Source organism: Petaurus breviceps, unplaced genomic scaffold, assembly GCF_028583685.1.
Source record: "Petaurus breviceps papuanus isolate PSGF00001 unplaced genomic scaffold, PetGlider_PUasm1.0 139, whole genome shotgun sequence".
Lineage (NCBI taxonomy): Eukaryota > Metazoa > Chordata > Mammalia > Diprotodontia > Petauridae > Petaurus > Petaurus breviceps.
In genome coordinates this window covers 732095-746114 of record NW_027185697.1, presented here as the reverse complement: position 1 = coordinate 746114, position 14020 = coordinate 732095, and the positions used below count along the sequence as shown (strand labels likewise).

General features: G+C 44.6%; 1 protein-coding gene across 1 annotated transcript in view; it reads left to right on the top strand.

Annotated features, from left to right (window-relative positions):
- The window catches only part of DNAH6 (dynein axonemal heavy chain 6), a 252951-nt gene extending 242486 nt beyond the window's left edge, over positions 1-10465 (top strand). The window contains exons 74-75 of the mRNA XM_069067144.1: positions 3229-3451; positions 10362-10465. Of these exons, the coding sequence (XP_068923245.1) occupies positions 3229-3451; positions 10362-10465 (327 nt within the window). The remainder of the gene's footprint in view (positions 1-3228; positions 3452-10361) is intronic.
- Positions 10466-14020: the final 3555 nt, after the last annotated feature.

The following is a 14020-nucleotide window of genomic DNA, read 5'->3' as shown; positions in this document are numbered from 1 at the left end:
ATGCTAAAATAATACACATAGGATTATAAAGGAAACCAAAAGTTAGTGAAAATTCAGATTTTTTTTGTCCATACAAGTTCACGGACCCCCTGAAATCTATTCATAGACTCCTTGGGGTTCTGTAGGCCTCAGGTTAAGAACCCCAACTTTATCCATCAAAAATAATTCTCTAGTGCCTGCTTTGTGCAGAGTGCTGTTTTAGATTCTGAGAAAAGTAGAAAGATGTGTAAGACACAGAGCCTGCCCTCAGGGAGTTTATAGTTGGACTGAGTATAAAATGTAGTAACCCATCCACTTTACAAAAGAGCAAACTGAGGGGCAGGTAGGTGGCGCAGTGAAACTGTCCCTGGAGTCAGGAGGACCTGAGTTCAAATCCGACCTCAAACACTTAACACAGAAACTAGCCATGTGACCTTGGACAAGTCACTTAACCCCAACTTCCCTCCAAAAAGCAAAGAAGAAGAAGAAGAACAAACTGAGAAACAGGCAGAGGAAGTAATGTGTGGATTACAGGTAAAGCCAGGACTAGGCTCAGGTTTCTGAACCCCCGGACCTTAACCCTTTAATAATAGTGATAGAGGACAAGAGGATGGTCCTTGAAGGCTAGCAGAGCACGTCACTCACATTATCTCCTTTGTTCCTTCCCATGTAATTCAATGTTTCCCTGCTTTTGCCTTCTCTTTCCAGTGGTGTAGATCCCAACTCACACACTCCTTCCAGTCTTGTCACTCGATGACACTCGGTCATCTCCTCCCAGAAATCCTTCACCACGGGTCTACCCAAAATACTGGGAGCCTTCCCCTGGATCTCTTGACACCATGTTCATCCCCTATCCGTCTCTCTCTAGGACTTCCTTCCTGTTCCAGTCCAGTGGCACCGTTTATGGCCCTCTTCCCTTGAAATTATGCATTGTGCTGCTTACCTATCACATCACTCTCCTTTGTCCTTTGTTAATTCTTCCGATATTATGTTGTTTCATGGCTCATGGCCACATAGGATCACCAGGAGACTATTATATTAAGAATGGGGAGAAACTTTGGGTCCTTAAAGGCACTGGACCAGATGACCTCAGAGATCCCTCCTAATGCTGAGAGTCTGTGATTTTCTTAAATATATTCGTGCACAATTCTCATTTTCATTGAATTTTCATTGAATCATGGGACCATTGGATTAGAAAGGACCTTGTGTTGACCTTGTCTATTTTATATGTTGTTACTGAGTCATTTTTTCAGTCATGCCTGACTCTTTGTGACCATATTTTGAGAGGTTTCCTTGGCAAAGATGCAAGAGTGGTTTGCCATTTCCTTCTCCAGTCCATTTTACAGATGTAGAAACTGAAGCAAACAGGGTTAAGTGACTTGCCCAGGGTCACACAGCTAGGAAGTGTCTGAGGTTGGATTTGAACTCAGGTCTCTCTGACTCCAGGCCCAAAGCTGTATCCACTTCACTTCCTAGCTGTCCCTATTTAATATGGCTCCAGACAACTGCTCATCTGGCCTTCTTCCTTTCAATACACAGACTTGTTCATTGGAGTTGGAAGAGATCTTAGAGATCATATCGTCCAACTCCCTCATTTTACAGATGGGGAAACTGAGGCTCAAAGAGGAAGTCACATTTCTAACTCAACATGTTCAAACTGAACTCATTATCTTTCCCCAAAAAACTCTCCCTTCTTCCAAACTATCTCTGTTGAAGGCACCCCCATCTTTCCAGCCTCCCAGGTTCATAACTTCTGTATTATTCGTGACTCTTCACGCTCTCTCATACCACTTAGTCAGTCAATGGCCAAGTCTTGCCGTTTTCCCCTCCATGAGATCTCTTGCACCCCCTCCCCTTTCTCTTCACTTGTCCATCTCAGTCCAGACCTCTGTTACCTCTCACCTAGATTTGTTCAGTAGCCTCCTAGGTGTTCTTCCTAGCTCGTGTCCCCCACTCCAGTCCATCCCACACACTGCCACCTTCAGCAGATATAAAAAAGACATGTCTCACCCATGTCTGACTCCTCCATGGCCAGCCTTAGTGATTCTCTATTGCCTTGAGGGTCAAATAGAAGGCCCTATATTTTAGCTTTGAAAACCCTTCACAACTTGATCCCAACCTAGGTATCTAGCTCAAGGGATAGTACCCACACACAGCACACACAAAGGGATGGACATACACACATCTATGCACACGCACGCACACACACAGATGCACGGACATGCATATGTGCAATATAATACAGGTACACATACGCATGCATGCACACACCGATGGACATGTATGCACATGTGTGGACATACATACTATACACATGTAGTGGTGCACGCACACATACACACTACAATCCTTCCAAACTGGCCTTCTCTCTGTTCCTCACTCAGGATGATCCATCTCCCGTGTTCAGGCCTTTGCAGTGGCTGTGACCCATGCTTGGGACGCCCTCCCTTCTCATAATGATGTCATAAAGACCCGGTCTTTAGGACGCAGCTCAGGAACCACCATCTGCATGAAGACTGTCCTAATCGCCTCCGACAGCGAGGGCCTTCCCTCCCACGCTATCCTGTATTTGGTGGCTTTGTGTTTATTATGTTTACACATATACAGAGAGACATGTACATTCCATGTTATTTATAAATGCATGCATGTTTGTGTATTTGCATGAGTGTGCATATGCAAATGTATACTCTATACATATGTGTGAACATGTACACATACATTTATACACATCTATATATGAGGTAGTCAGAGATAAACATGTTGTCTCACCCAAACTCCAGATAGATAGACAGACAGATATATAGATATAAAAATACATCTCACCCAAATGAGAGAGAGGAGGGGAAGGAGGGAGAGGAGAGACAAAGACACAGAGAGAGAGAGGAATAGAGAGAAGAGAGACAGAGAAGAGAAAGACAGAGACAGGGAGATGTTGTCCTCCTCGTGATTAGGGATTTGCTTCCTTCACTGCATTTATATTCCCAGAACGTTGCCTGATGTCTGGCCCCCAATGAGGTCCTGGCGAGCTCAGGGACTTTTTGTTTTGTCTGATTTTTTGTAGATGCTGTTGTTGCATTTCTTTGTAACCCCAGCACTTAGCCCAGTGCCCGGCACGTAGTAAGTGCCCAGTGAATGCTAGTTGGCAGCCCAATAGGCTTAATAAATAGGCGCTTAATAAATGCTTGCTGTCCAAGGTCCTGCCTCCAGAAAAGCACCAGTCGGGTTTCTGTGCGTCTGTTTCCCTCTCAGCTGCCATCTCCTGAGGACGGCGTGTTAGTGCACGGAATGTTCATGGATGCTTCGCGCTGGGATGATACCAACATGGTCATAGAAGATGCTTTGCCTGGACAGATGAACCCCATGCTGCCCGTGGTGCATTTCGAGCCTCATCAGAACTATGAGCCCATGCCCTCGCTGTATCACTCTCCACTCTACAAGACTGGAGCCCGCGCCGGGACTCTCTCCACCACTGGTAAGAACGTTGTAACCTCAATACAAAATGTTCCCTGAATGTTGTATGTAAATAACTTTCCCACAGAGTACCCCCAAAAGTCAGTGTCTGAAATAATGGGATAATTCCAGTCTCTACTGGCTAGGTGGTGCCATAGTGCACTTGGTGCTGGGCCTGAAGACAGGAAGACCTGAGGTCAAAGGTAGCCCCTAAGAGAGTCGCCTAACCTCTATTTGCCTCTGTTTTTTCATACATAAAATGGGGATAATGACATCTACCTGCCAGGGTTGTTATGAGTATCAAATGAGATCATTTTTAAAGTACTTTATACCCTTAAAACACTATGTGCTATCCTCGTCCACAACAGCAGCATCATCATTATTACTACCTGGCTTCCATTATTGCCAGCAGGACAATGGTAGAGTAGCAAAACTCCTGAACTTGGAGACAGAGGACCTGGGTTCGAATCCAAATATTGTTGCTTTCCACCCTTCACACAAGTCTTTGTTTCCTCATGTGTTAAATGAAAGGTTGGATTGGATCTTCTCTAAACCTCTGCCAGCTCTAAGTCCTGAGATCCATGAAAACTAAGAAAATTTCCAGGCTATAAGGAATGGGCAGAGGCCAGTTGGAAAGTCATAGGAAGCCAGTTCCATCCTTAAAATCACAAATGTGGCAGGTGGCCCATTATCAGGACTTAAAACAATATCCCACCCAGCTACTCAAAGTGCAAACTGCCAGATCAATAATAGTATTTTAGTGTAAGTTTCTCTGCTTTCTACCAATAAGGAACATTGTCCAAATCCTTGGACTGTATTAACACAGAGATTAGCCAGAATTCAGACGTTGCTGGAGCACGTTATTGACATATTGACATAGCAGAGCTTGTTATCGGTGCCCACTCAACCTGTGTGACCTTAGGCACTTATCTGGGCTTCAATTTACCAATTCATAAAATAAGGGGGTTGGACCTGATGATAACTAAGGCCCCCACTCCAAGCTCTAAATCTAAGATAAGAAGTGTCAGGGTTGCCCCCAAGTATAATACCCTTTCTAGCACACCATTGCTTCCCAACTTCACCTGAACTAAAAAAAGAAATTATAGATTTCCTCTTCATGTGATTATAGTTGCAATGTTGGTGTCTACTGGTTGAGAGGAGAAAATAAATAGTAACAAAAGGTTACTCTGAATTCAATGATATTTATAAATGAATTTATATTTATTCCTCCCATTAGAATGCATGCTCCTTGAGAGCAAGAGATAGTTTTGCTTTTTCTTCATCTATGATGCTTATGGGTCTGAGATTTTGTAACTTTCCTTTTGTCTATTGAAATGGAGCCTTTGGAATTACCCATGACCCCTTCCAATGGGTTGGACCTCCCTGGACATCTCTCACCATGCTGCCTTTCTCATGTGACAGTAGTGATTCTCTGGGCCCACATGTCTCTGCTGTGTCCTGTGTCATTCTTGAGAGCAGAGCCCTGGATTTAGTCAGACACTTACACCTGCTCGGAGGTTCCCAGTGGCACAAAGCAACTCCCCATGACCCTAGTCTTGTAAGACACATGTTCCTCACCCCCACTATGATCACTCCTGGTTTCTAAGTATAAGAGCCAACACTCATATAAACCTAAGGCTTGCAAAGTGTTTTACATATAATGTCTCACCAGATGCTCATAACACCCCTAGAATGAGGGCACTATTATTATCATCTCCATTTTAGAAATGGGAAAACTGAGAGTGAGAAAGGACAAGTGGCAAGCCCCTGGTCACACAGCTACTAAGTGTCTGAGGCCAAATTCAAATTCACAGCTTCCCGATTCCAAGCCCAGCACTCTATCCATTATGCCACCCTACCTGCCTCAAAGCATATGCATTTCAGCAAAGATCAGGAGTGAAGTATGTTTGGAAAAGTATGTGTCTACATATGTGTGTATGTGTATGTACATATCTATCGTTATAGAGAAACATATCTAAACTTTATTGTAGCCTTCCGGGAGGTGGGGAGGGAAAAAAGAACAGAATAAAAAAATACACAGCAAAGAACAAAAGAAAACTTACAAGGAAGTAAAGACAAGATGGACAGTTCTCAACACAATGAGTATTATTTATCACATAGGCTTTATTGAAATGGAAATTATTGTTATAAATTTTGAATTCTCTCATGTTCTGCTATGCACATGACATGTTTTTCTTCTTTCTTTGTATTTAAGTTTATGATTTGTTTTTGTTTCTTTTCTCTGCTCTGTATTTGTGTTCTGACCCTTGAATCTAAAATAAAAAAATTTAAAAAAAATTAGCTGTGAAAAGAAAAAAAAGAAAAACTTGGGAAGACTTACATGAGCTGAAAAAAAGCCAAGTTAAAAATCGTTATACAAAATTTTAAAAAATAATTTAAACTAAAAAAGAAATAATAAATAAATTAAAATAAAAGCATATGCATTTCTAAATCCCCAAAGGTGTGAGTGACACATTCCTGCAATGCTGTAATTAGCTACTGTGGGATCGATTTGCCAGTTTCTTATCATTATCACCATCGACACTCTGACTGTCTCAGCATCGATGAGGAGACATCTGTCCCCCTGGGTTGTCTTGGGGACTGGCCCTAGGTCATCTTTTGTAACCATTCCTGTAACCCTTTGATTCCTTATTGATCACCCGAGTCTGCTTTTTTCCACTGTAGGTGTCTTGCTGAGCCCTGGTTAAACAACCTCAGCAATGCCCCTGAATTTGTCCCTTACCAAATTGCTAGCTCTCCCCAGCAAGTTGGCATAATTGTTGCTTGCTTGCCCACCTGTCAAGACACTGGAATTTGTAGTTTGCTAAGAAGAGAAGCAAGCTGTCAGAGAGAGAGAAGGCCAGGCTCATCCACCATGGTACAATCACCCACAGTTCCACTTGGGTGACGCAGATGCCTCCTGGGGCTTTTACCAAGGTGACTTAGTTTCTTCCTCTCTTAGCTCTTCAGTCTGCTAACTGCAAATGCTGCACATACCATCCACACTGCCCAACTGGAGTACATGCAAGAGATCCCCATGGCTGTTAGGTCTGGGCCCTCTTTCTTCTAGGGCCACATGCTGGCCATCTCCACAATCCCTCTAACCTTTCCCAGGGAGCTGCAGACAGGCTGGGGATAGCTCCCATTTCCCAGTCTGTGAGAGGCAGGCCCTCCTATCCTAATGCATAACCTAAAAGATTATATTTAAGAACCCAGGCTGAGAAACTTACAGCCGATTTCCGGTTGCATCACCTTTAGGCACATGGCTTGGTGTATAGAGTATTGGCCTCAAAGCCAGGAAGCTGTGGACCTGGGCCTTGGTGACCTGGGCAAGCCACCAAACTCTTCATGCTCTAGATAACTAAGTCTGTAAGTGAAGGAGAAGATATCAGCTGTGATTGATGGAGGAAGTTTCCCCACCTGAGAGCTCCTGTGCCAGTGAAACATTAGGGTCTAGTCACTATCCCTTTCCAGGCTGGGAAGATAGGAGCTCAGAAAGCTAGGCTTCCATCATGGCCCTAGAGAGTAAGCAGCCACCTTGTCACCTAGGCAGTAATGACCTGTTGCTCATACCATGTCTCCCTGCAGCTACCAATACTCGGAAACACACATGCACAATTGGAGTGCATAGCACGAATGTCTAAATTCAAGCCATCCCTTTCAAGAAAACATTGTCTTGTTTTCTCCAAACTGTTTTGTGAGGCCAGGCTGTGAGGCTCTAGGCCTGCTAGCTGTACGTGGATCCCCTGGGCCTGAATCATGGTATTTTTAATCCTAGAGGTCTCAAAAGTGATACCTGGAATTCAAAGCAGTTTCTGGAATTTGGCTTTTCATTCAGACCATTTTCAAGGTCCACCATCCTAGGCTGGAAAGGCAGCATGGGGCAGAGAATAGAGATCGAGTCTCAGGCAGGAAGACCTGAGCTCAAGTCCCACCTGTGACACCAACTGGCTGGGTTGCAAACCCCTCAGTGCCCCAGAACACCCTCCGGAATGATAAGGTGCAGAGAAGGGATGACTTGTGTCTGTGGTTGTGTCAAGTCAATATGCATTTATTAAGCACCTACTGTGTGGTGCGGTGAATTTCCTCCCCCAGAAATCTCTACACTAATGAAGTCCAGATCGAGACCAATAAAAAGTCCTAGCTTTAGTTTCCTTCACCCTTTTCTGAAGACTTTCAGTAACTCCATTGACTCTCCCGGGACTGCATTAAATACTTACCCACCCTTGCGGCTCACGACAAAGGACATTATGGTGTCGTGGAAAGAACAGGAGACACACAAGCCGTCAGGACTCCTGGGTTTGTTCTAGTCCCAGATCTTTCACCATGTGACTGATTGAATTTGGCCAAGACACGTCCCTCATCAGCGCCTCCATCTTCCCATTTTTTAAATGAGAAGGTTGAGGCACAAAATCTCGATGGGCTCTTCCAGTCTCGACAATCTGTCGCTTGAAATCGGTCCCTCGGTCCTTGGGCTGTCCAAGATCCTCCGAATTCCACTAGGTGGAGGAAGAGAACCAGGATTGGGGGAATCTGAAACCACTTGCATGATTAAGCTTCATGGATCACTGAAAGGTCGACAGTCTGAAGGACCTGGTTCTTGGGTATTCCAGTCATTACCTCTTGTTAACCATGCGTTCGGGGGACCCTCAACACTCTGTTGCATTTCAGTGATGTCAGAAGAAATCTGGTTGCTGTTTAGTTGTTTTTCAGTCACGTCCTATTCTTTGTGACCCCATTTGGGATTTTCTTGACAAAGTTACTAAAGTGCTTCACCATTTCCGTCTCCATTCATTTAACAGAAGAGGAAACTGAGGCAAACAGGGTGAAGTGACTTGCCCAGAGCCTCACAGCTAGTGTCTCAGAATGGATTTGAATTCAGGTCTTCCCGACTCCAAGCCTGGCAGTCTATTCACTGTGCTACCTAGTTAAAGCATCCTTAAAGTCTGGTCCTGCCTCTAGGTCTCTCTCAGGCTGGAATTGCTTAGTAGGATTTGAGCTCTGGGATGAGAAATCCTGCCTCCCTCTTCCTGTAGTCTTACCACACTAAAATTGGCATAACCTGGTACCTCGACCGTTTGAACAAGAGTTATCCAGCCCCCCAGTTGAGGGGATGAAATTGAGAAGTTAAAAAAAAAAAAAAAGGGAAAAATCAACAAGATCTGTAGTTTGTGTTCTTTTAATAAAATGACCAAAGACAACGCAATTACAAAAATCAAACCAGCTTCTAGAGTAAACCAACAGACAGCAAATTCAGCTAAGACAAAGCTGTGTTTGACAGGCAGGTAGCCCTGCTGGAACACTAGGGAAGCAGTGTGTCCTAATGGTTAGAAAGGCAGCCTGGGAGTCAAGAAATCCGGGGTTCAAGTCCAGACTCTGGCCAAACCACTTAAGTTCTCAGTACCCCCAAGCTACTCTCTGAGACTTGAAGTAACAGAGAAGACACTATCTTCGTTGGTGGAAGGAATTTCCTCATCTAGAAGTGTCTTTTACCTGTGAAAGCACACATCATATTGCTATTCTAACACACAAAATGGATGGATAGAGAGCTGGGTTCAAGTGCAGCTTTTGACTCTTACTGGCTGTGTGACCCTGGGGAAATCACTTAACATCTCAGTGCCCCCAGGCAACTCTCCACATAATAAACTGTAGAACAGATACTGATCTGCCTGGGTAGAGGACTGTCTATATTGGAAGTTCCTCTTACTGATAAAATCATTGACAGACCATCCATCTGCAAACACCGCCCCAAAAATCCAGCAAACATTTATTGAGTTAGAATCATAGCTGGCATTTATACAGTGCTTTATAGTTTGCAAAATGCTTTACAAATATCTCATTCGATTGCTATAACAACCTTGGGAAGTTGGTGGTATTATTATCTCCATTTTACAGATGAGGAAACTGAGTCTAAAAAAGAGAAAGTGACTTTCCACAGTCATACACCTAAGGATTTGACTGAGGCAGATTCTGCATTCAGGTCTTCTGGTCTCCAACTCCAGCACTCTCCTCATTGAATTGAATTGAATCATGGTGAAGCCAAAAAAAAAAAAAATAGGGATTTCATTCCTTCCAATCACACTTTTTCAGACCATAATTCATCTTTTCTGCAGGGTTCAGGGAGGGCCTGTTGGCACCTTTGGTTTCACAGGGTCTGCCAAACCAGAGAATGAGTAAACCAAAAGTCTTCAGGGGGAAGGGCCAGCTTCCTCTTTCATTGTTCAAGTTTTGCTCCCGGGAAGAAATGGAAAAAGGGAAGCTTTCACTTCACTGACACCTCATAAGGAAAAAACCAAAAAGCAAACAACAAAATCCACTCTTAGCTTGGGGCCCTACCCAGAAACCAAAATGTTTCCTCTCCTTTTATGATTCTATATCTGCCCAGAAGCTACTGGGGTCCTGGAGTTTTTATTATGAATTCCAAAGAGTTTAATAGTCATAGGAAAGGCAGCATAAATTCAGGTCAGCAAAGAGAAGGCACATAGAGCTTTTGTATATATTTACATGTCGTCTTCTCCATTAGATTGTAAGCCCCTGGAGGGCAGGGACTGCCTTTTACCTTTTTTTTTTTGTATCCCCAGCACTTAACAACAGTGGTCTGTGCTCAGTCCCACAGGTGGATGACTGCCGAGCACCCCAGACTCGGGAAAAAATCTCTGCCTGAATCCTGGGTCAGAGGAATATTTACAATCATCAAATGTCAGAGCTGAGGACCTCAGAAGTCATCTGGTCCAATCCATTCACTTTACAAATGAGGAAGCTGAGGCCTGGAGAGGAAACCTCAGTGGCCTCTTTTAAGGATGGAGAAATTGGGGCCCACACACGTACAGAGACTTGTCCAAAGTCACACAGAGAACAAGCCTTCCAGATTTTGTACTTAAATCTTCCCACTATGGGAGAATTCCTTTAACAGATTTCTTCTCTTTAACTAGGCCATTCAACCAACTTTGTGGTGACAATCCTCTTACCATCCCATAAACCAAATGATTACTGGATAGCCAAGGGATCTGCTCTGCTTTGCCAGCTGAATGAGTAAGGACGATGGGGTGGCAGCAAGATGGTCCAAGAAGAAGTATGGAGACGCATTTTTCTGTGAGAAGAACCCAGTGTAGACAAAGGCACAACGGTGCTGGCCGGTCATTGGCTCCGGCTGGACACGGTGCGTTAATCAGCGACTTTACTTCACAATAAAGGGTAGGAAATTGCAATTTTTATTTCTCTTCAAATTCTAAATAAAATTTTCTAAAAGTTTCTTCCCTGTTGTGTCTTTTACAATGATAACTAGGACGTCTTCCCCTGGCGCTCTTTCAGACACTAGGGAAGCAGGAAGAGGGGGACAGGGAGTGAGCCTCCCCTAAGCCTAAGGTGAAAACGGGTTTCTGTATCATAAAGTTATTTGAGCTGCATGTGTTTATGCTTAAAATAAGCATGGTTTTGGAACAGAAAAGAGCTTCATCTTTGTGAAGAGAGGCATGGGGTAGGGTGGGAGGACAGAGCCAGGAGAACTCCCTGGGTGGAAGGCCCAGCCCTGCCGCTCCTTGGGACCCCCCTGGGGCTCAGTTTCCTCAAATGAAATGAGTGGGTGGGATCAGATAACCACCAGCCCTGATGCACTAGAAGTAGACTGTTCTGTGTGGCTGTTTCAAGTCAGCCTTTCTCAGGAGCTAAACTCACAGAAACGTAGTCTGCTGGAAGAGGTCGGGAGTCCTACAACTTTGCTAGCATTCATTTCTCTCTTTCTGAGGGTGAGGACCCCGAGGCCACCTCCCTTCCCCATCAGGCCACAGCCTCTGGCACCACCTCTGGCTCCTGGCAGCCGCCTCTTTGCACCTTGCTTGGGGTACAGCAAGCTGAGGGAGCCCAGCAAGCCAAGCGAGCAGACCCTCTGAAGGCTTCAGCCGCTCTGGGCTCCCCTATCGATGCCCTCTGCTTTGGGGATTGGGGCTAAACTACCCAAGTCTGACAGAGTTCTCTCTCTCTCTCTCTCTCTCAATTTTCTAATATGCACATCTTTGTGGGTAAGATGGGGAGGGATTTCAATTATCTATTCCACTCTTATTTCTGGCATAGTCAAAATAACTCTCATTTTACAGAAGAGGAAACTGAGGCCTAAAAAAAGGTAGGCGACTTGGCTAAGGTTGCCCAGATTGGAGCCATCAGTGATGGGATTTAAACCCAGGAGGCTTACATCATACCATGAATTCAGAGGAACTTGGGAAGTCCTGTGTGACTAATGCAGAGGAAAGTAACTGAACCAAGAGACATTTATAGGGACCACAATCATGTAAGGGAAAATAACTCTCAAAGAAAAAGAATTTAGGTCAATGCAAATATCCCATCCTGCTTCTGAAAGAGTGAAGGTGAAAAACAGCGCCTCCTCAGTAGCAGGTGTGACCAAGACGTACACTTTCACACACCGGTCAACGTGTCAATAGTAATAAGAATAAGAACTATATAGCACCTACTATGTGCCGGGCATGATACTAAGTACTTTGAAGTTATCTCATTTGATCCCCATAACAAATCTGGAAGCTAGGTATTATTATTATTGCCATTTTACAGATGAGGAAACTGAGGCTGGCAGAAGCTAAATTACTTACCCAGGGTCACACAGTTAATAAGTGTTTTTGTGTCCATTTGTTTCACTAAATTGTGCCCCGTTGTTATATGGGAATGCTGGGGAAGGGGTGGGGATAATCAGGGATGTAAGAAAAAGCAATGAAGCCTTTTTTTAAAAAATAAAGACTATTTATTCAGCCACCAGGGGGAATATTTCAGGTGTCCAGAGTGATGGAGAAACAAGCCTGTACATTCCTGGTGGGTTTCAGTGACAGCTCTCTCTCCCTCACACTTTCAACATGAATACAAACGTTTCCTGACCAAATGGTCCCAAACACAGATGTCCAAGTAACATCCTCTGGAAGGTTAACAGAGAATCAGCTAATTACAGGCTCATAGCATCACAAAGAAAATGCCTTAGAGGCCACCTGGATCATCCCCTTCATATTACAGATGAGGAAAGTGAGGACCAACACGGTCAAGCAACTTACCCAAGGTCACACAGATAGGATCTCAACCCAGGCCCTTCCTCTGACTCCACAGCTGGGAGGACCGAGAGTATCGGGGGAGGTTGGACCACAGAAATCTAATGTTATCTAGCCTCTGTTCGATTCTTGCAGGGGCTGGGGAACAAGAGCTAAACTTTTAGTCTTTGGAATTCAAAGCTACCACGAGACTTTGGAAGACGAATCAACCTGACCCATCTCCACCTTCCCTCACCTGTATGGCTTGGCCGCATCGCTTCCATCCCCCAGCACCTATCAATTAAAAAGTGCTCACCAGCCCAAGGTTTGATGCTTCCCACTAACTTCCCAATAAGACCAGACTTCTACAGGGTTAGAAAAGGTCTGGGAAAGCAAGCTAGTGTTCTTTCTAGTCAATTCTACCCCAATATGGCCAGCAAGTGAGGAGGCTGGATTGCATAACCAGTAGTATATAGAACTACAATCCACTCCCCTTTGTTGAATCCATTTCCTTGGCTTATGAGAGTCCCATGAGGGACTAAACCAGGGGTGGGGAACCTGCGGCCTCGAGGCCACATCAACTATCCTGGCCTTCCACTGCCCTCTGGCCCCTTTGGTACAGAGGAATGAGCAGGACTAGAGTCAGACAATCCTGCCTGTGACATACCACCTGTGTGATTTCAGGCAATGCATTTCACCTCCCTTGTCCTTGGTCTTCCCATTTGTAAAGTGAAGGGTTAAACTAGATTCCCTGAGAAGCCCCTTCCAGCTCTAGACCCAGGAACCTGAACCTCCAGTAATCTCTAATCCCTCCTTCTGCACCTGAAAACCTGCTTTTCTGGTTCTTTTCAGAGTGCGATTGAAGCCTTGAAAATATCTCTGACCCTCCTTTACTCCTAACTCCCAATTAATCATTAAGTTCTATTGATTTTCCCTTTATCTGTGATTTGTCCATTGATTCCCTAATCCAGACCTTATCATCTCACACCTGAATTGCCAAGAGCTGACCTTTGTGGTTTACAAAGCACTCACAAAATTATTGATCTAAAGCAAAGATCTTTACCTGGGGTCCACGGACCCCCAGCTTGGATGGGAAAAAATTATGTCCTTATTTTTGCTTAAGCTCTAACTGAAATTTAGCATTTCCTGAAATGATCTAAAAGCATGATTCTGAAATGGGGTTCAATGGGGTTTGCCAGACTGAGGGCCTGAGGGGCACAGGACACAAAAAAAAGAATTCCTGAATTCAGTCCTCCCAATAGCCCTAGGAATAGCTATTCAGGTTCCTGAATGGTTACTGCTGCCTCTCTTCTCCAGACCATCCATCCTGCACCACACAGACAAAATGATCTTCCCAAGCACTATTTTCATTCCATCACTCTCAGAATCTGAGCACCAGGAAGGTGCCTCTGAGGTCAACTAAGATAACCTAAGCCCAACTAAGGATCCTCTCCTCACCATCTCCACCAAGCGGTCACTCAGCCTTCTCCAGAAGACTCAAGAGAAGGGGGACCATCAAACCTTCCAGAGCTGTCCACGAAGCCCTACTGCATGTTGTTGGGTGGTGG